Source organism: Morchella importuna, assembly GCF_003444635.1.
Source record: "Morchella importuna strain M04M26 chromosome Unknown Morimp01GS029, whole genome shotgun sequence".
NCBI lineage: Eukaryota > Fungi > Ascomycota > Pezizomycetes > Pezizales > Morchellaceae > Morchella > Morchella importuna.
The window spans coordinates 279,032-298,501 of record NW_025763426.1 but is presented as its reverse complement, the minus strand read 5'-3'; the positions used below and the strand labels follow the sequence as shown (position 1 = coordinate 298,501).

Genomic DNA, 19,470 nt, shown 5'->3' with positions numbered 1-19,470 from the left:
TGAGATAAACTCAACACTCTCATAGGGCAGGATATTGTTAGCCCATGCTTTGGGATTGTTGTGAACATGTCCATAGGGAACACAGTGTTTGTAGGAGGTATATTTTGTAGATTATGCTGGTTCCGGTTTTTGGTTAACCCCAATCTAGAGTACGGATGGGTATGAATATGGAAGAATACAATCATGAAATATCACTCGTATTCGGTTTAGTGTTGGTATTGCATATTTGGCTTTTCAAATGATGTCGAACCCGTGCGGGTGAGCTGTCCGAACCTGAAATGTTGACAACTGTCACTGTCATGTCATGTCATCGACACTTGTTCGATCCGTGACTATAGCTAGCTAGACTCCTTGTCGAGATAAGCATCAAGTCACAACTCCCTCGTTCTGCTTTTCCAACTGGAACCACACCCTCACTGATGTGATAAGAGGGAGTCAAAGATAATTTGGATATCTGAATATACTACAGATCAAACCCCTTACGGACTCCCAATAGATACTCTGGATATGTCCCGCTTCGGCTCAGCTGTTAGATCACGCCCTGAAGCGTAGAATGTTTTACTAAGGGAACGTTTCTGCTGAGATCCTCGAGGGAATGGTGACAGGTATATACATCTCACATGTCCCGTTTGAAAACAGTGACTGTCTATAGGTCTAAGATTGCACACCTTTCAATTGCACGCTATACACACTATCATCAACCCACACTCACCCAACAAACCAAATTCAAACATCAGTACTCAAAAGTTTCGCCAGTTTCACATATCACCCCATAAGACCAGCACAAGCAAACAGACGAACAAACGATAACCACATACCCGTACATACATTAGCAGCTTGCCCCCAAAATTACCTATCTCCAAAACACCGTCCCGGGTGACTAGCTGGCTAGCTCTCGTGTAATGCTACGTGTGTAAGTACATACACTGTGTAGCTATACCCTACTAACCTTAAAAACTATTTGTCATAGATTCGCGGGATACCATGCATGCCCGATCTACCTCGTAACGATCTCCCTATCTCCTAAACATACCACTCTAGTGATCCCAAACCCCCTCAAAAAGACAATCATAGGTCGGACGCAAATGACCACATACATCTCATCTAGCTCTGTACCCCCCAAACGACATACGATGAGGTGAATACTACTGCCCACGAATTGACTAATTATAACCCGCCTCTCTAGCAGGCCGTCGTCATTACTACCACAAAGTCAGGCCACCAGAAGGAAGGCCTAAGGCCCCGTGCTTACGACTAGCCATCCAGGCCGCCTATCGATCATGCCCATGGCCATTAACCAAGCAGAGGACGAATACCCGTCTTCGGATGGCCATTGGATGCATGCAGCCAAACCCCAGATCCGATGATGGTGATGGGAGGGTCTTCGCCGATGTTGCACAGGTGCGTTTCGCTTACATGACCGCAAGCTGGGCAGAAAGCCTCTCCCGTGAGCCGTGGGTGGGTGATGACTGTGGTAGTGGTGGTGGTGGTGGTGGTGGTGGTGGTGGTGCGTTACGCTCGGTTTTGTTGCGTTACGTGAATGTGAAAACCTTAATCCATCTGACAGTTGGTTGCAGCAACAGCAGCAGTGCAACGTGACAGGGCTAACTAATCCAGCCAATCCAGTTGATCAGTCACACAGCGACGGTAGAGGTCTGGTGGATAACTTTGATATTGCTTTCACCCCAGCCCCCCCCCCCCCCCCCCCCGCGGGAGAAAAAACTTTACTTTAATGCAGATTAAGGGATCTACAGCAGCACGTTTTGTTACACACCCACGTTTTTTGTGAGCTTGTCACGGTGACGGCGGTAGTAACGGTGACGGATACACAGTGAGTGATGGCTGATCCCGCGCATATCATTACCCATCACTCGGCGGCGAAGCGTCTCGCGCGCGCGCCACTTGCCCGTTTCGAAATTTCCCCACACCATACACGGCGCATAATCTTTTGCCTTAATAATATTAAAATGTGAAACATTTTTCTCTTTTTTTTTTTTCCCTCCCAATTTTTGCGGAGGGAAAAAAGAAGGAAAAAAGAATTCTCCGCATGCGTGTCCCGCTGCCGTTTCTTATCATTTTTATCTTGTCTATCATCTATCCTATCTTATCGATTAGCTAGGGAAGGTATCATATATCCGGATGGGCATAGATAAATAAAAAAAGATTCGAATTTACCCAAACGACATCACCTTCTCTCCCCAGCCCTCGCAGCTGTAGGCATGAATGTAGGCACTGTAAATTAACTACAGCAGTCTTCCTCGTTTCCCTGGACTGGCTGCCTGGCTAACTGGGGAGGTATAGTACATGTAGGCAGAGAACCACAGATGGATCCACGAACCTCACCGCTAGCTAGAGTAGAGTAGAGTACTCCTCCCTCCCTCCCGCTCCCGCTCCCGGACCCTTCCCGCCGCTCTAAACTCGCAGAGTAACTCAAGTTGTAAGGTATCGCAGGTGCAATTACTGCTCGGCTTACCCTAATCGCACTCTCTCACGTATTTACCAGGGATGGGATGGGATGGGTTGGGAATCGGGATGGGTTGGGGGACGAACACTAGCACGTCACTTTCGGTGCCGCGTGACAGGCAAGTCCCTGCATACAGCGCTCGCTCGGTACCGCCGCGTGCAACACGCTGTTTTTGGGTGTTTTCTGCCTGTTTGTGTAGTGTCCTATTTTTTTCTGCCTGCCTGGTACCAACCAGAACCTAATCTACGTCTGTAGGGCGCTTGGGGGGTAGGAGATACTAGAGTGTGGTTTTCCGCCTAATTTCCGAAGGCCTTCGGGAGGGAAGGGTGTAGGGATGGGGGGATGATGGATAGAAGCTGGGAGGAGGACATCCAGCTAGAGGAGGATACCTAGGGCACAGTAGTAGGTACATGAGGGTAGAGTAGGTACATGGTGAACTTGCATGTACCGTACGTGTGCATTGTACGTGCTGTATGTGCATGTATGTAGGTACTGCTCCTAGCAATGGAGGGATTGAGTGGACGGAAAGAAGCAGGAGTGATGAAATTCTCTACCTTCTATGATGTACCTCAAACTACTACTAGGTATTACTACACTCAACTCTCTCTCTCCCGGGAAAGAGACGCAGCTTGTAGATAAGCGTTAAGCGTGGCAGTCACGCGTCCGGCAATCTGGGTAATTTGGACCAACGACGTCGACCTATGTACCGCCGTACTCTAGAGTACGGGTCTACATGCACGATGCGTTCGAAGCGGTACTGTGGAAGCGGTTTTGGGGGGTTTCACGGTTGCAATTGGCTATTGGACAGAGAATAAGAGTACATACAGGCAGGTTATGTATGTAGGTATCTTCAATTCCGGAACGCTCCGCCGCCCATCCCTCCCTCCCCTCACCCCGGCTACATAGCTGAGTTAAACGGCGTTGGAATTAAAGGAAAACCCGGGTTTTTATTTTCATCGTCATTTTTTTTTTTTTTTTTTTTTATTAAACGAGACATCAACGTCGTCATGTATATATTACTCTTCAGGATGAAACGGCAGTTGGGGGGGGCCGCCTATGAAAAAGGCACATCTGTAATTGGTAGACGAGCGCCGAGTACCTAGGCAAGGCAGGAAGACAAGACAAGGGTTGGATTGGAAAGGATCGAAAGCGCCGAATCAGAAGAGACTGGGAAACATCGTGTGCGGGACGAGTGCTCTTTGGTGATGCTTTCCTTCCTTCCCTTCTGCGCCCCTCTTTGCTTCTCCCGGAATCATTGCAAGTCCATGCTGCCTGTCTGCCTGTACGTTGAGAGATACAGAATCTTTATCTTGCAGCAAGCAAAGCAAAAGCAGGTCCATGCCGAGATGGTACGATAATCGATGCCATTTCACTCCCCCCCCCTCTCTTTGGGCGTTTGATCTCTCCTCTCGTAAGTGAAACCCAGGTACCCCAGCAAAAAAGAAAAAAAAGAATAATCTCGTAAACATGTGCAACTCCTGAAAAAGAACGGAATTAAGGAAAAAAAAATAGAATGAAGAAAGAACCGCGAGTTGCAATTATGCAGCAGCTTCTGTAATTCGAGTCCCCCCACCCACGCAGCCAAACTTTCCCACAATACAAATAGAAAGAAAGAAAGAAAAAAACGCCAACCTGATAAGACTCTATGGTAATCATACATGCCATAACTAATTAAAAAAAACGAATCGTGCAAGATAAGGAAACGGCCAAGAATTTCCTTTGAAAAAAGGGAAGAAAAGAGAAAAAAAGAATGGGCAGCAAACACATCGTCTTTAGCTGTGATCAGCAAAAAAAAACTAACGTCCCTATCTCGCCCCCTCCAACTGCGCCACCTTCAGTTCCAGCTCCGCCTGGAAGCTCGCAATCACGCCTCTGATACGGGCCTTGAGCATGACATTGGAGATACTATCGTACTCCTTCGCCTTCGCCTTGATGGCCTCCTGGAGGTCCTGAATCTCCTCATTCAGCTTCCGCTGCTCCTGGGCCGCCTGCGCGGCCTCCTCATCGAGCTCGGGCTCCTCCTCCTCATCGTCCTCCTCATCCTCGCTCTCCTCCGGCGCCGCCGCCTCATCCTCCATCTCGTCCATCAGCGCCGTCTCCAAATCATTCGCCAGCGTATCCCCATCCATCTCCTCGCCCGGCGCAAAGTCATACTCCATCTCGCCCTCGGCGTCCTGCTCATCATCATACTCGCCCTGCCCGCCGAGCAGATCATAACCCTCCTCGGCCTCCTCCTCCTCGCGCGCCAGCTCCGCCGCATCCACAAGCGTAAACGACGACGCCTCGGCCCTCTCGTCGTCCCGCAGCAGCCGGTCCACCTCCGCCTCGACAGCCTCAATCGTGCGGTTCGATATGCGCTTCCTGAACCGCCGCTTGCGCACCCACTGCATCGGCGGCGTCAGCCCATGCGGGTACGTGACGTCCTGCGGGCGCGCAGGCAGCGAAAACACCTCCTCCTCGCTCCTGATGCGCTCGCCCACCAGCAGCATCTGGCAGATGTCGGCCGTCTTGAAGATGGCCTTCTTGTCCAGCGTCTTGTTGCTCTCGATAATGTTGGGCAGGTCCACCAGCACCCCCGCGTACAGGTTCCCGCGGACACACACCACGGCCCGCCGCGCGTCCTTGAACTTGAACCAGATGTCGCTCTTGGGGCTGAGCTCCTTGCGCTCGATGGCCTCGCGCACGTACTCGCAGTCGGCGCCCGGCGGCATGCGCAGGATGAACTGCTCCTCGATTGCCGGGTCCTCTTCACGGTCCGATGCTTCGCTGTCGTAGCCGTTGCCCGGCTCGTGGCGGCGCTTGCGCGCCGCGGGCTGCTTGGGCGTTTTGAGCTTGAGCACGGGGGTGCGCAGGGGGGAGGCGGGCGTTGCTTGGCTGAAGGAGGAGGACTTGAGCTTGAGTGTGGGCACGGGGGCTTTGGTCTTGAGCTTGATTTTGGGGGTCTTGGGGGTGGAGGCGCCGGGGGTGCTGCTGCCACCGCCGCCGCCGCCGCCGCCGGGGGTGGAGCTGGAGGCGCCGGTGGATGGCGGCTTTTGCGCGGAGAGCGTGGAGGCGGAGGTGTTGAGTTTGAGTTTGACCATTGTGGGGGGGGGGGGGGTGGGGGTGGGGGTGTAGATGCGGAGGCGGGGAGGGTGTTGTGGGGGGAGGGAGGGGGAGGGGGAGGGGGAGTGAGGATGATTTTTTGTGTATATTTTGGATTGGTGGTAGCCACAGTTGTCGTTGGGGGTTTTGGGCTTACCCGGACGTGGGGTTTTGTGGGGGATGTGGCGCCCTTGCAAAAACATCCATGTATTCTATTACTACATCCTCGTATCATGTAGATGACCCCGTAACTGTAATTATTACTACGTGACATAGTATTTCTATTTGCAATTGAGACACTAGCTAGCTTGAGGCTGAACTGAACTGAACTGAACGGGACGGGGTCATGACCTCCAGCCATACGAGAGTCGAACCTACATCATGTACTCCGCTGTCAATCTCCGAAACTCAGCACATCACGACATGACAATTGCAATTTGATTTGCAATTGATCATGAGCAACGCAATGGCTTTTTGATCATGGGGTACAGACAGACAGAACAACAGTAGAGTACAGGACAGGACAGGCTCGCTCGCATCAGCGCTCTGTCTCTGCACTGGGTACATATGCGACAAGACAATTGCTTGCAAGGCTAGAAACACTCCCTCCCGGCCCCGTATAACGAACGTCTAGGCCTCGAGCTGCTACATACGTACGAGACGAGGCTCAAGTACCTATGGCAGCTAATTCGAGCCATATATGGTCAGTCGGCGATAAGCGTGACCACGCGGGCAGGCAGGCAGGCAGCAGGCAGGCAGGCAGGTATAGTTAGATTAGGTTCTGTGCAGCGACTCTATTACCAAGCAGAAATAACGATTGCCATGATGGGAAACTTTTCTCTGACCTCCAACCGCTAGATCTTTGATTGTTTGGGTGGTGGTGGTGGTGGTGGTTCAATTGTTTGGAGCCATGGAAATTTGGAGTATTACTGTAATAGAAACGCCACAGCATCACAAGCCAACCATTTAACATTTGTTTTTGAAACGGCAAGGTCTCGTCACGATCACTGCGGGTAGCTATGCCGCAACGGGAAAGCATCAGGCATCAGGCATCAAGCATCAAGCATCATCAAGCTTCATTGAGCCTCCCCTCCACGGCCCCTTCCCTCACATCATCATCTCCAACTTAAGATTCACACTCACTTCACTCGCTCGAGTGCGTGCACATCCCCATCTCAGTAACATCATCTCCCATCAATTATTACCCGCCGCCGTTGCAAAAACGCTTCCCTGTTTTGCCCATTCCACAATTCCTATCAAGACCCTCTAGTCCAACATGCAGGGTCTCCCCAACCTGTCAAGTCTCAAAAACAAAAAAATTCATCACATCTTTTCAGCTCTCGCTCTCTCTCTCTCATCGCATCGAGGGAATCCCAAAACTGCAATTGCTTTTTCACGCGCACTCCCAGTCAGTCACTACCGCATGACGTCCCTCTCCGTTCCTTTCCACTTTGCTTTTTTTGCTCGCTTCGCTTCGTGCTAGTAAGAGAGAGAGAGAGAGAGAGAGAGAGAGAGAGCTAAGCTATCGCGATTTCGGCGGGAATCGTGCGTGCCAGACAGGGCCATCTGAGATCCCGTTGAATTCAATCCAACCCTTTCACTCACCGTGAATGTCTAATTGCAAGAAAATACGGAAATACAGACAGCAGGCAGCGCAGGCAATGATGATGAAGGGGGTCTCAGCCTCAATAAGGATGCACACGCGAGCCGACCTCTCCCCTCCCCCCTCCTCCTCGTCTCTGCTCATCGATCCCTATGTAGCTTGGCCATGGATGGATGGGCTTTTCATTTGTCTGTCTGTGGCGATTCAACGATTTTCCCATATCACGAGGCCCCGTTACTGTGCTACCTACCCCCCCCCCCCCCCCAGCCGGCGGTTCCTGAGGCTCTACTCTAGCTTCTACATGTACCTCCTGTACCTAGCAGTGAGACCGCGCGCGCGCGCGTGTGGGCCAGTTCCCAACATCGCAACCACAAAATCTTGAATCATGATCCATGGAGCAGACAACCAGCAGCTCAACGACGTCGTGGGTACAACTTTTATTACGTCGTTGCGCCCACCGCCCGCTGGTACGGGTCGGTAGAAGTATGGATGCTATGCTAGCTGACGCTCCGGCAAAACCACGCCGATATGCAGACAAAATCAATTCCAAATCGTGAAGATTAGGAGGAGGAGGAGTCATGTCACGCATCTACAATAGGGACAGAAAGATTGGACGGGCAGTAACTAGTAGGCGCAGGGCAGAAGAGGCGAGGCGAGGCAGGGCAGGGAAAAACACGGGCAAATCTCCTGGTAGCGATGAACAGCTACCGGTAGTACCCGCACCCTCTGATCACCCCCCCCCCCCCCCCCCCCGCGGCGGTCGGTAGCTGGCTGGCCGTAGAGTAGCACCACAACCCGCCATCATCGTCATCATCGAAAAAAATTTATTACTCGAAAGATTATTGTTCGTGTTCGTGTCGAGTCGTGTCGTGTCGTCGATAAGGGTCATTCATGCCCATCACTCGCTCTCATCTATCCGCCCATTAAAATAAGAAAATAAAAAAAGATATATCAAAGTCATCAAATTATACCCCCTCCCTATCCCTCACACGCGCCGCCTTTTCGTTGACGTTGTCCCGGTACAATTCAAATTCAGCACATCACTGCTTGAATTCAACCCGGCCGACCAACCAACAGGAGGCCGAGAAGGGACCCTCTCTCTCTTCGCACTCGCACCCCACCGGCTATGAACAGTCAAATCTCAATCTCGCTTGTCGGTTTTTTTCCACTTTGAACTAGATAAAAAAATATCTGCAGGGGTCTTTTTTTACTCATTTTCATGGTGAGATCTATGTATCTGGATATTGGCAAACAAAAAAAAAAATATTTGCCATATCAGATTTCACCTTTTTTCTTTTTCTTTTCTTCACATCTTTATTCACTGATCGACCCTTTATTTATTCCCTGACCCTTTTTTTCCTTTCCCCCCTTCAACCTGACCTGCTGTCCGATGTCTCACGGAAGAAAGAAGCGACACCAAGAGGGCAGAAAAAAAATTATCCGGGAAAGCTAGCTAGCTGCTAGGTTGAAGATCACACATGCGCAAAAAAAAAAAAAAAGGAAAGAAGGGGTTGCCTACTCCTCTAGTCTCTAGATACTATATGTAGAGACTATTATTTTCCCCTTCCTTATCCCTGGTAAATAGACGATGGGGGAAAAAAAGTGATAGGAAAAAAAAATTAAAAGATTACCGGGAAAGTAAAAAAAGGAAAGAAAGGAAGAAATATGACGTTCCACTACTCTATCTTGCTGTGTCGCATCGTGGGTATATATGGCAGGGCCACTATGTACCACTGTAGTACCACTGTGTAGACTTAGAGTAGTACCTATATACCCTAGGAACATGTACCCCGCAAATCCCAAGGCAAAGTGCGGTCGAGGCGGGGGGGGGGGGGGGTAAGGAGATCGGAGAAGAGAGCTAGACAATTAACTGAAAGGACCCTTACCCGGCAGCGAGTGGCAGCGCAGAGGTGAGGTTGAGGGTCAAGGTGGGAAAGGGTATGATATCATCACCTCATAAACACGGTTAACCGAGTCGATACGCTCCCCCAGTCCAGTCCAGTCAGAGGTACCGTAGAGTAAAGTGCCCCACGGAAGATCTGCCCATCCGTCGCTGGTTCGCTGGCTGGCTGACTGGCTGGCTGGCTGGGAATGCCTACCTGGCGGGTAGTGTTTCTAGAGTGGTTAGAAAGGCCCAATTGCCCAGTAATAAATTACTGGACGGAAGATTCGCAGAGTGCGCATTTTTCAGCCTTGACAAAAAAACTTGATGAAAAAAGAAAAAAAAACACCTCCTAAGGATCTCGAAGCGTTCGAGCACATTGTAAACTAATCCCCCTCCCACCTCCACCTCCTCCCAATCCCCAATCCCCATCTCCATCTCCAGGCCCAACCCCCAACCCACGAAGATAAAACCGACCCCCCCCTCAAAAAGCAAACCGGCCATTACAGTGCAGTCTAGCCCCCAGCCCCAGCCCGACAATCAATTGCCCCAAATTCCAGGGCCGACTAGGCCCTCTGGGGCTCCTCCGACAGGTGAAAAGAGAAAGAAAAAAAAGCACTACCCAGCAAGAGGATCGCCAGGGTTAAACTAGAGTAAGGAAGAAAGAGAAAAAAACCATGGAAAAGAGTTAAGGAGCTTCGGGATCGGCGGTGTGTCCTGACGTCGACTTGCGGGACCGAGTTGGTGAGAATGGGGTAACTGGGAGTGTCGTTCGTTTCACTACGTATTTCTCGTACGTTTCGCGGGGTGGGATGGGATGGGATGGGGAGCTAGAGGGGAGGGGTAAGGCTACTGTAGGTAGTTTTAAAAAAAATTTCCCCTCTGTCTGAGGAGGAAGGAGGAGAGGGGGGTTTGATTGATAGATAGATAGATCTGTAAGTCAATACGGGGGCCGGGCGGTGCGGGCGGGTAGATAGAGTAGAGCAGAGTAGAGGGAGTGCTGTAGGGATATCGATATGGGGGATGGAGCGAGCGAGCGAGTGAGTGAATGAGTGAGTGATCATGGGTGAGTGAGTGTGAGTGAGTGGGCGTCATCTTGGCCTATGAATGACGACTAGACTGTATGTACTGTACCTACTCTAGGGCGACTCCTTTGCATGCATTTTGGCGATACATACGACTGAGATTGCAATTGACCACTGACAGGGCAGGATGTTGTAGCTTCATCTTTTCTTTCTCGAACCAAACCAGCAGTTAACCCCGCACTGTACGTACTGCTACTAGCTAGTCTAAGTAGAGTAGGGCTTAAGGCCTCCCTCTATGAATAGAAAAACTACATCCATGGAGAGTGTGGAAAATAGATACCCCCGCAGCTAGCTCCGTCAATTGGCATCCGTAGAAGCTTCCAAAACAAAGAAACCAGAAACCAGAAACCTGGAGGAGGAGGAGGAGGAGGAGGAGGAGGAGGAGGAGGAGGAGAGGAGGAGGAGGAGGGAGTGAGGACGACGACACGAGGGTAATACAACAATTACAAATACTAGCATCCATCTGGCCGGTCCTTGAGATCATTACCCACCGGATACGGTATGCCCGCCCACACTGAAACCCTCAACCCTCCCCTCAACCCTCCACTCCGGCCCGCTGTTGGCGCCATTCCCGCGGGGAAAAAAGCCGGCCCCCTTTGCTTATTCTTTTAGAGTACTTTATTATTGCGCTAGTAACTCTGAAGATTTCAATTTCGGTGCTTCGGTGCCTGAGCGTACATACGTGCAGTGCAGGGCGACGCTGGAACGCTGGACGCTCGCCGTTAATAATGGTGCTGTTAATTCCGCGGCGTATAGGGATGGAGCGAGGGAGGGAGGGATAGATGGGGCATGGACGGGCAGCGCAGGCCTAGTAGGACGGGTGATACGGTACGATACGGTTGTTGATGGGCCTGGCTTAGGTACAGGTAGAGTACTTGGGGATAAGTAATACTCGGTAAGGTCGGTACGGTATGTTGAGTGCGTATACGTATGTACATGCCATGTATTTGGCAGTCAGCAGTCAGTGATAGAATAGTAGCAGTAGTAGCACGCGCAGTCAAGGAAATCACACCAATAGCCAACTGCGCTTGCACCGAGTGAGTGCGCGTGTAAAGTGCTTTGCTAATAGTACCTTCTTTAATTTACACCTACCCACTCGGCGTCCTTATGGAGGGAAAAAAAAAAAAAAAAAAATTTCTGCTCGCGCGACCTCATCTCCAGACGTACTTGCACCCCAAACAGCCGCGAACCGTCGGCCCAAATGTCTCTAATCACTGGCATGTGCGATGCTTGCTTGCTTTGCTAGCTGCATGCATGTTCCTTACTGGTCGGGTTTGCGTTTACTTTACATGGTGGCCTGGGTTTAATTGCTGGGTCCCTTGCTGGTGGAGGAAGGTGCTGTGTAGTACAAGAGGGCCATGCTGATTGATACATAGATACGTGCTTGCTGGTATTAATATGAGAGACTTGGGCTGGCATGGGCTGCGCATGCACCCCGCAGAAAAAAGGTGGTACCTAGAGGGGGAGTATCTAGCTGAGTTTGGATTGATTAGGGATCGAGGGTCCATTTTGGGGGGTGGTCAATTGGGGGGTTGAAACTTGAGAGATTGTTTTTCTTGTAGGTAGTGATCCTTCTTCAATTCTTCTTATTCTTCTTGAATCCTATGTAGTAGCAGCAGTAGTAGTCGTAGTAGTAGTAGTAGATAGTAGAAATCCCCAGCAGCGCGAAGATATAAAAAAACAGCCATTAAACTAGGTTTTTTTTTTATACAACCCCCCATCATATCGTTAAAATAAACATGAAAAAACACAAAAACACCCAATTCTTTTTTCCCTCCCCGGCCAGCTTCGATAATCAATCAATCGCGAAACCCATGCTACTCCCTTAATTCCCTTTCCCTATTCCAATTCCCTTCCGCGCAATGGTAGTTGTAAAAACGACAGACCTGGTTAACAAGCAAAAAAAAAAAACCAAAGCAGATAAACTCCATAAGAATGACTTGGCCAAAGAGAGAAGAAATAATAAAAACACAATTCACACACTCCACTCATTCATAATCATATCACCACAAGAAGGTTTGAAAAGCAAAAACAAAAAGCACAAAAACCCCACCCAAAGTCCAAAATAAAAGAAGAGATATAAAAGAAACAAGACCCCAAAAGGGATCAAGGCAGTATCCAGAGCTCCTCATAGCCCCTATACTCCCCGTCCAACAACAACGCCACCACATCCACCATGGCCTCCAAAGCCCGAAAAGAACCCATCACCATCCTCCAGCGTCAGCGGCGTCACTGGCCCTGGGCTGCCCAGCGGGATCAAGCGCGGCGACATTGGCCCCGTGCCCAGCAGCTGTGGGATGCGCGTGGCCTGGTGGATTATCTCCTTCTGGTGGAGCTGGAGCTGCTGCTGCGCCGAGAGCGAGTGCGCGTATGAGGCCAGCTTCGACGAGGGTACGGGAGATGGTGAGGCGGTAGGTGCGGGCGTGGACGGCGTGGGAGCGGTGGTGGTCAGCGTGAAGGTTGTGGGGCGGTTGGGAAGCATTGTGGTGGGGGAGGTGCGGGTGCGGGATGGACTTCGCGGGTGGCGGTGGGGATGATGGGCTTGGGGGGTGTAGTAGTGGGATTGGCTCTGGTTTTGGGATTGGGATTGTGGTAGTGCCGTGCCCGTAGTGGTAGTGGTAGTGGTAGTGGTAGTGGTAGTGCTTGAGCTTGTGGTAGTAGGCGACGACGCAGTTGAAGATGAGCGCGAGACGGTATATATATTCGAATTGGAGCTTTGACTACTGATGCTATTGCTAGTAGTGGTAGTGGTAGTGGAAGTGTTATTATACCGACGCTGAGAACCAGTTAACTGTAGCTGCTGTGGCGGAAAGTACGAAGGTTGGTGCTGATGTTGTGTCGAAGGGGAGGGGATACAGCTGGTATTTGAACCCCAAGCTGAACAGCAGCTAGTGCTAGAGGAAGACGGTCTGGGGGACGGCGACACCATCGTGACCGCTTTACTTAATTTGACCGGGGGGGAGGAGGTGCGTGTGGGTGGGTGGATGAAAGATCTAATTTTTGGGTAGAAGGAGCTCGGGCGCCTGTCTCACTTTGGGGGTGGATTTGTTTTTGAGAAGGTGTGGGTGGTGGGAGAAAGGGGACGGTCTGTCGGGTGGGTGAGGGTCACGAAGAGGCGTTTTGCGAATTGGTGTAGCTGGGGAGAGTAGTACTACAGCTACAGTAGTAGTAGTAGGAGATGTAAGTTGATAATACTTGGGGCTGCTGCAGCGTCCGTGCCGTGGGAAGGATGAGGAAAAAAAAAGAGGTGTATGTAGGTAAGGTATGGTAAGGTAGGCAGAAAGCAATTGTAGAAAGACTACAGTCCAGGAAGCACAGTTGCCGGGCAGATGTAGTTACTTTATTTTTTTATTTTTTTTCTGTTCTGGCTGGGGGGAGGCGAATATTGTGTCCCCATGGGATGTGATATATCCACTTTGCTCCACCACTAAACTAAACCCCCCCCGGTAATGGATGTGTAAATGAGCAGAGCTCTACTTACTGAATACACTCAGTGAGCACGCCAACAAGCAAGCAGCAAGCAGCAAGCATTCCACATACAGCAGCAGCCTGGGGTACGGTCAGGATACTGCTTATTGCGGCATTACACAGCAACATCCCCCAACCCATCCATGGTCAACCCAGAAAGAGTACTAAACCGGGACAATTGAATTTCTGGGAACACAGCCTTGAAGTTGAGCTTGAAGTTGAATGACAATGCGGCAATAGTACATGTAGGTAGATACAGTATGTAGTAACTTAAGGCTACAGCAAGTAGAATAACAGCAGCAGCAGCAGCAGGACGCACAGTAGAAAAGTATAGTACTATACATGCTCCGCTATAGGTGGTGGATAATTGAATACTTCCATGAAAGAAGAGCAGCAAGTAAAAAAAAAAAAAAAAAAAAGAGCGAGGGCCAAAGATCTACCTCGGAATTCTTCCATCCGCCGCGTGACCTCTCACTTTCGTGGGCAAAGCAAAGCCAAAGCCCAAAGCCAGGAAATTTTCCCAGGGCCAGAACCAGGCAATCAAGTCAATCAATGCAGGCGCCTCTTTTTCTGTTCACTATACGTGTGTCGTCGTTTCTTTTTCATGTTTTTTTGCCCGTGTCGCCCGTGAGTGACGAGACTTCACGATAGTCGTTAGCGCACCCAGGTTGCTAGTACGTTAGAGTCAGTCAGTAGATTAAGTTATCGTATCGTAACCAACTCAACCAACCAAAGCAGCCCCCAGGTTATATAGGGTCCAGACTATTTTCGCTTGCAGCTTGCTTTCGATGGTCATTCACTCTCGTCTTCCTTGATTGCTCAGCTCATGTCCGCCCGGATGCACGATACCCAGCTTTAGAGTTTTTTTTATTTTTATTTTTATTACTATCCTTTCCTCCCACTTCGTATGTACGTAGTTGTGGAGTCGATTTTGTGTAGTTACGCATCCAGCTACGGGGTTCCACGCAGGGACGACGAGATCTCGAGGTTTAATTGAGACATGGAGCCCCGCTAATTTCAATGCAAGCGGCGACGTCACTGCTCAACAACAACAACTCAACGCAAAACGGAAGTCACGGTCATCCAGACAGAACACAGCAGCCCCATGCGCAGCCGGTAGCACTAGGTACAATCCGATTGTGGAAGGGAAGACGGGAGTGTTTCCCAGGTCAGGTCTCCGACTCGTTACCTCTTTTGGGAAGAAGTACGCGCAAAGCCCAGCGAGCTTCCCGTGAAACATGCAGTAAGCAAAACGAAAGGACGAAGAGGAAGAGGAAGCAAAATCGTACGATCCATACTCTCTGATTCGCAGAGAAAATACACCTACGAATCGTGGGATGTCAAGACTTTCCCTTGTCAACGCTCAGCGAATGGACAGCTTCGTAGGGGCTAGAGCGGTTAATCGACGCCCAGTTTGGAATGACTGAAGCGCAATGATCACGCAAAATACCTAGACTTGATGCCCAACAAGGAACTGGACCGGAAAACAGACCTTATAAAAAGGAAACATCAGACAGATAGAAAAAGCAAAACAAGCACGTTAACGTTAGATCCTACGCTCGAGCCAATGTTAGACCAGAGGTTTATCAAAACACTACGCTGGCTGATGATTACGCCACCGGAGTACCGGAGAGGGTTCAGGGTGCTCAGATAGAACCTTATTTGGGACCAGAGATCTGGTGGGGGGGCCTGAGAATAGCCTGACTGTCACGTCACGCTTTTAGGGGGTGGTAATGGTAAGTCTTCTATTCTGCAAATGTTGTGATGTAGGCAGGTAAGACTCTGGTCGTTATCATGTTGTTTCCCTTCCATTACCGGGGAAGCAATATTGTGATTGGGGTCTTTTGTGTCTGGCTTGGTATTTCGGTCATCCACGTTGATTTTGATTTGTACCATCTATAACGCAACAACGTTAACATACATATGTACACATACATGAGTTACATGGTTACAGATTTTTTCTTTCTACATATTTCTCCACAGTTCGATTTAGAATCACTCTTTCTTTCTTTTTCTCTTTTTTTTTTTTTTTTCTTCCGTGGGGAAAGGCCGAAGTCAATTTTGTATCATGCACATACATACCTCACAAAAAGAAAGCTAGGCAGAAAGAATGAAAAAAGTTAATTCTTTTTCAGGAAAAATTGGAGTCTCGGAGCGGAAAATTCTTCTTAGCTGAGATTTTCATCTGCGTAAGATCAGTATCGTATAGGAAGGCTACACACGGGGAGTTACTGAATGTACCGGGACTTTATTCATCTCCGAATCATTTCCAGTGGAGCTCTGTATAGGTGGGGCAATTATTCACAACAGGATGGTGTTGGTCCTTCTCAACGGGCGTGACTGAAGATTGCCGTGACGGTAGTTGCGCTTACGCTTACATACAAGTGCGCGGCGTTGAAGATCTTCAGGCATGGAAGAAGATCTTGGAGAGAAAAGAAGTGTCTTTACCGAGCCGTGGAGATCATGTCTTTGGGTTCGGTTGTACCTTCTTTTGCGCTGCAGATCTATTTTCCTCGAGTAAAATTTCCTTCTCGTAGTCAGAGCCAATTCTCTGTAAAAGAATTTTGCATGCTAGAGTCCAGTATTCGGGGGAAAATTTGTGCACCTGGATGTGCGTTTCTTCGGGTTGTTGCGTTGACTTGAGAAATTGTAAGCAGTATAGAGCTGGATGCCTAGGATATTGCCATTTAGGGATACGTTCTGAGCGTCTTTATAACATAACGCAAGCCCTGTGGAGAACTAATACTACTCAGGTAGGTAGTGAGTGTTGTGTACGAGCAGGGCATCCGTCCTCGAGCAACCCCGTGGACAACAACATCAAGCAAGCACTGGTTAACATTCAAACAACGAAACCCGCATCGTACTGTAGAGTTCAGAGGCTTACTTTGCAAAGCAATTCGTCCGGTAGCATCGTTCAAAATGGCTCACTCACAGTAAAAACTTCCCGTCTTTAGGCCAACCGGAGCTCCTTCTGCATTGGATAAGCAAGTAAGTATGTCAGAGGCCATTAGCTGTATAGGATGACATTCAGTACATGTAGTTAGCGAGGTAGGTGGGGGTTTTTTTTCTCCCCCGTATGCCTCCCGCGGCGTGTAATTCGACATTCGTCGTCCGAGAAACATCACTCGCAGAACGTGTTCGTCTGAGTGCTCGCCGAACTCCACGGGAAGGGTTAGGGTTCCGCTATAACTAACTAGCCAACGCCGGGTCACCAACCAGCACTCGCCACTACCACACACCCCTTACTTCAATTCTGCTCGCCCCAAACATCACCGGAACCAGAAACATCTCCATGCATCTCAACCCCGCAAAGAAAGAAGAAAGAAAAAGGCATCCCCGGAATGATGACTGCTTTTCCCATCCCAACGTGTCGGTAGACTCACATGTATCATCATATATGGTCTGCTCAACAAACCTTATCACCCCACAATACCCCAAACAAGAGGAGTGCATTGGAGGCTTAAGAATAGTAATTCTTAAGCAAGGGAGCGACTGGAATGGTGGCGCTCCGGCTACAGCTTCCGGAAGGTCCCGTGTGATGGAAAAGAAAAAGAAGCAGGAGCAGAAGCAGAAGCAGAAGCCATCTAGAAAACTCACACCGCATTGCGGCTTCTCCGCCTGAGACAGATGAGGGGTGGGAGTCAAATGTTTCACAGATAACGGGCCCATTGAAACATGTGCATCAACACACATGGTAAATTTTCAAAGCAGTTGTCTATAGGGGGATGGGGTTTTGGTTCTGGGGTGATGCACCAGTTGCGGGTTGCGGGGCGGAGAGTGGAGGTGGGAATAAGCAATACTCGGATCAGGTACCCGAGTTGTGTGTAACTTGGAAACAAAACGAAACATTTTGTGCCGCTATGGTTGTTACAAAATAACAAACAGTCCGAATCGAAAGCGGTCAAAAGAAAGGAAAGCTTAGCGCTGTCACCGAGCAGGCAGGCAAGAGACCAGTAGGCATGTACATGTATGTATGTCCCGCCTGAAGCTGGCTATTATCACAATCATTGATATACGGCTTCAGCATGTGCTCGACGTACTTGCAATGGTCAAATCCCATAGTCGTAGTTTGACTGACCGACGGTATGCCTTCCGGCTCGGCACTTCCCGTGGTTGCTTCCAGATGATTCGGGGGAGGGTTATTCGCGGGGCATCATGGCGGGGTGAAATTTTCGGCATGGCCAAGAGGTATTGTGATTGGCTGAAGAGATTTGCAAAACCTGACCCTATCCCACGGATTATTGGTGAATCTCACCTTCTTCCGGGTGCCGAAAAACAGGTTAAGTGCTTGTCCCGAGCCCGTTTATGCGCAATTAAATGATTACCGGTACCGAAAAAAGCTACCAACCAGGATTCGGTGATGTTCTATTCTGTAATGCGTTGAGATAGTTACTCTATCCGGACACTGTAACGCGTGTGGGAACAGCTCAATCATAAATAAAGTCCCTCGAACTGTCACGGGTAGACGATCCTTCGCCTGCAGGCTCAATACCATGACTTCAAAGCTACCAATGATTGGCTCAACGGCTGTGACAGTTAAGGTCTCACCCTTTAACCAGTGCACAGTGCACCGTGTACCAGCGCGGGCGTGCCAATGCCCGTCCACCTGTGTAAGGCCTCCCTCCCTCCCTCCCCGCCGGCCGGTTGTGCAACCACATTGATTGCGTGCCCCATGATTCCTGCTCACCAGGAGATTACTAAACGAGTTTTTTTTTTTTTTGATTTTTTGCTTTTTGCACTTTTTCTGATGATGTAGGATTACGGGGCTTGAGATAAAGCCTGAAGAGGTGGTCATCATGAATGGAGTATTTAAAGCTTCATCAATTGCCCTTCGAAAGCGAACTTTCAAAGTAGCCATCCAGCGATAGATAACTAGAACAAGATTCTCTGCGAGAATAAAATTACTCCGATTCCTTTAGTCGATTCAAACCCTCAATAAATCTTCACTTTCACTCAAACACTCAAAACTACACATTCATCAACCATCGCCCGCTACAATGTACAAGGCTAGAACCATGACCATTCGCTTTGACCTCACTTCGACTGCTCCTTCGAGCCCACTCAAGGTTAGTAGTTATTGTCATTACCATCACAATCGGTCTAATACTTACAATCCCTACTGTATGTAGAAACCTATGGCACCGGGACAGTACCAGTCGATACATCTACGCCCCAGCTACTGCTTCCTCCCGCTCACGGCAGACTGGAAGAAAACGACCGCGACATAGTTCATACAGTAAGTACAAGCCATCGGTATGACTCAGAACCATTGCTGACATCAGTCCTCAGCACTAGCTATAGTTATCTTTCAGGGTTATTTTCCATATGTCAGGCGCAGGGTCCAAAGGCACGGGAATGTCTCCGCAGGGTGGAGGAAAATAGGAGTTACGGGTTTCTATATTGTGTTTGTGGTTTTTCTCTTGTTTTCTTCTGACATTCATTCCTGGGCCTTTTCGTTTGTTTAGTAGATTATGATTGTCTCCCGGAACTGTACTGTCTTTAATCTCCTATGTCTAGTATATAGTACCAAATGGGGCCTTCTTACCCGGGGGGTAATAAATGACATATTTGACTTTGCTTTTTACTGTGCGCACGGCGGATTGAGGTTGTGAGTGGTCGCTTATCGGGGCATTTAGTTATGCTGTGATTTGCTTAAGCTTGATTCAAGCCGATATAGGCGAACATAATACTAGACCTACAAATGAAGGTGTGCTCACTGCTTTCATTACATCATGAACGAGTTATGCTGGCTTCTATTTAATGAGGTACATTCGGAAAAGTGATCATGATATTTTGGTCATAAACTATAACTTCGAAGATCCAGTTTTCGGTCTTACCACCTCCACTGTGCTATTAAGAATTATGATAGCAGAAGTGACGCTTAAAA

At 49.3% G+C, this 19,470-nt stretch overlaps 2 protein-coding genes across 2 annotated transcripts; both read right to left on the bottom strand.

Annotated features, from left to right (window-relative positions):
* Positions 1-4,269: 4,269 nt before the first annotated feature.
* Positions 4,270-5,544, bottom strand: LAJ45_08373 (uncharacterized protein; the record flags this gene model as incomplete). The annotated part of the gene is made up of 1 exon (XM_046117924.1): positions 4,270-5,544. The coding sequence occupies one exon, from the start codon at positions 5,542-5,544 to the stop codon at positions 4,270-4,272; it is 1,275 nt and encodes a 424-aa protein (XP_045968850.1).
* A 6,708-nt stretch (positions 5,545-12,252) lies between these two features.
* LAJ45_08372 (uncharacterized protein) lies at positions 12,253-13,044 on the bottom strand (the record flags this gene model as incomplete). Its single annotated transcript, XM_046117923.1, has 1 exon — positions 12,253-13,044. The coding sequence occupies one exon, from the start codon at positions 13,042-13,044 to the stop codon at positions 12,253-12,255; it is 792 nt and encodes a 263-aa protein (XP_045968849.1).
* Positions 13,045-19,470: the final 6,426 nt, after the last annotated feature.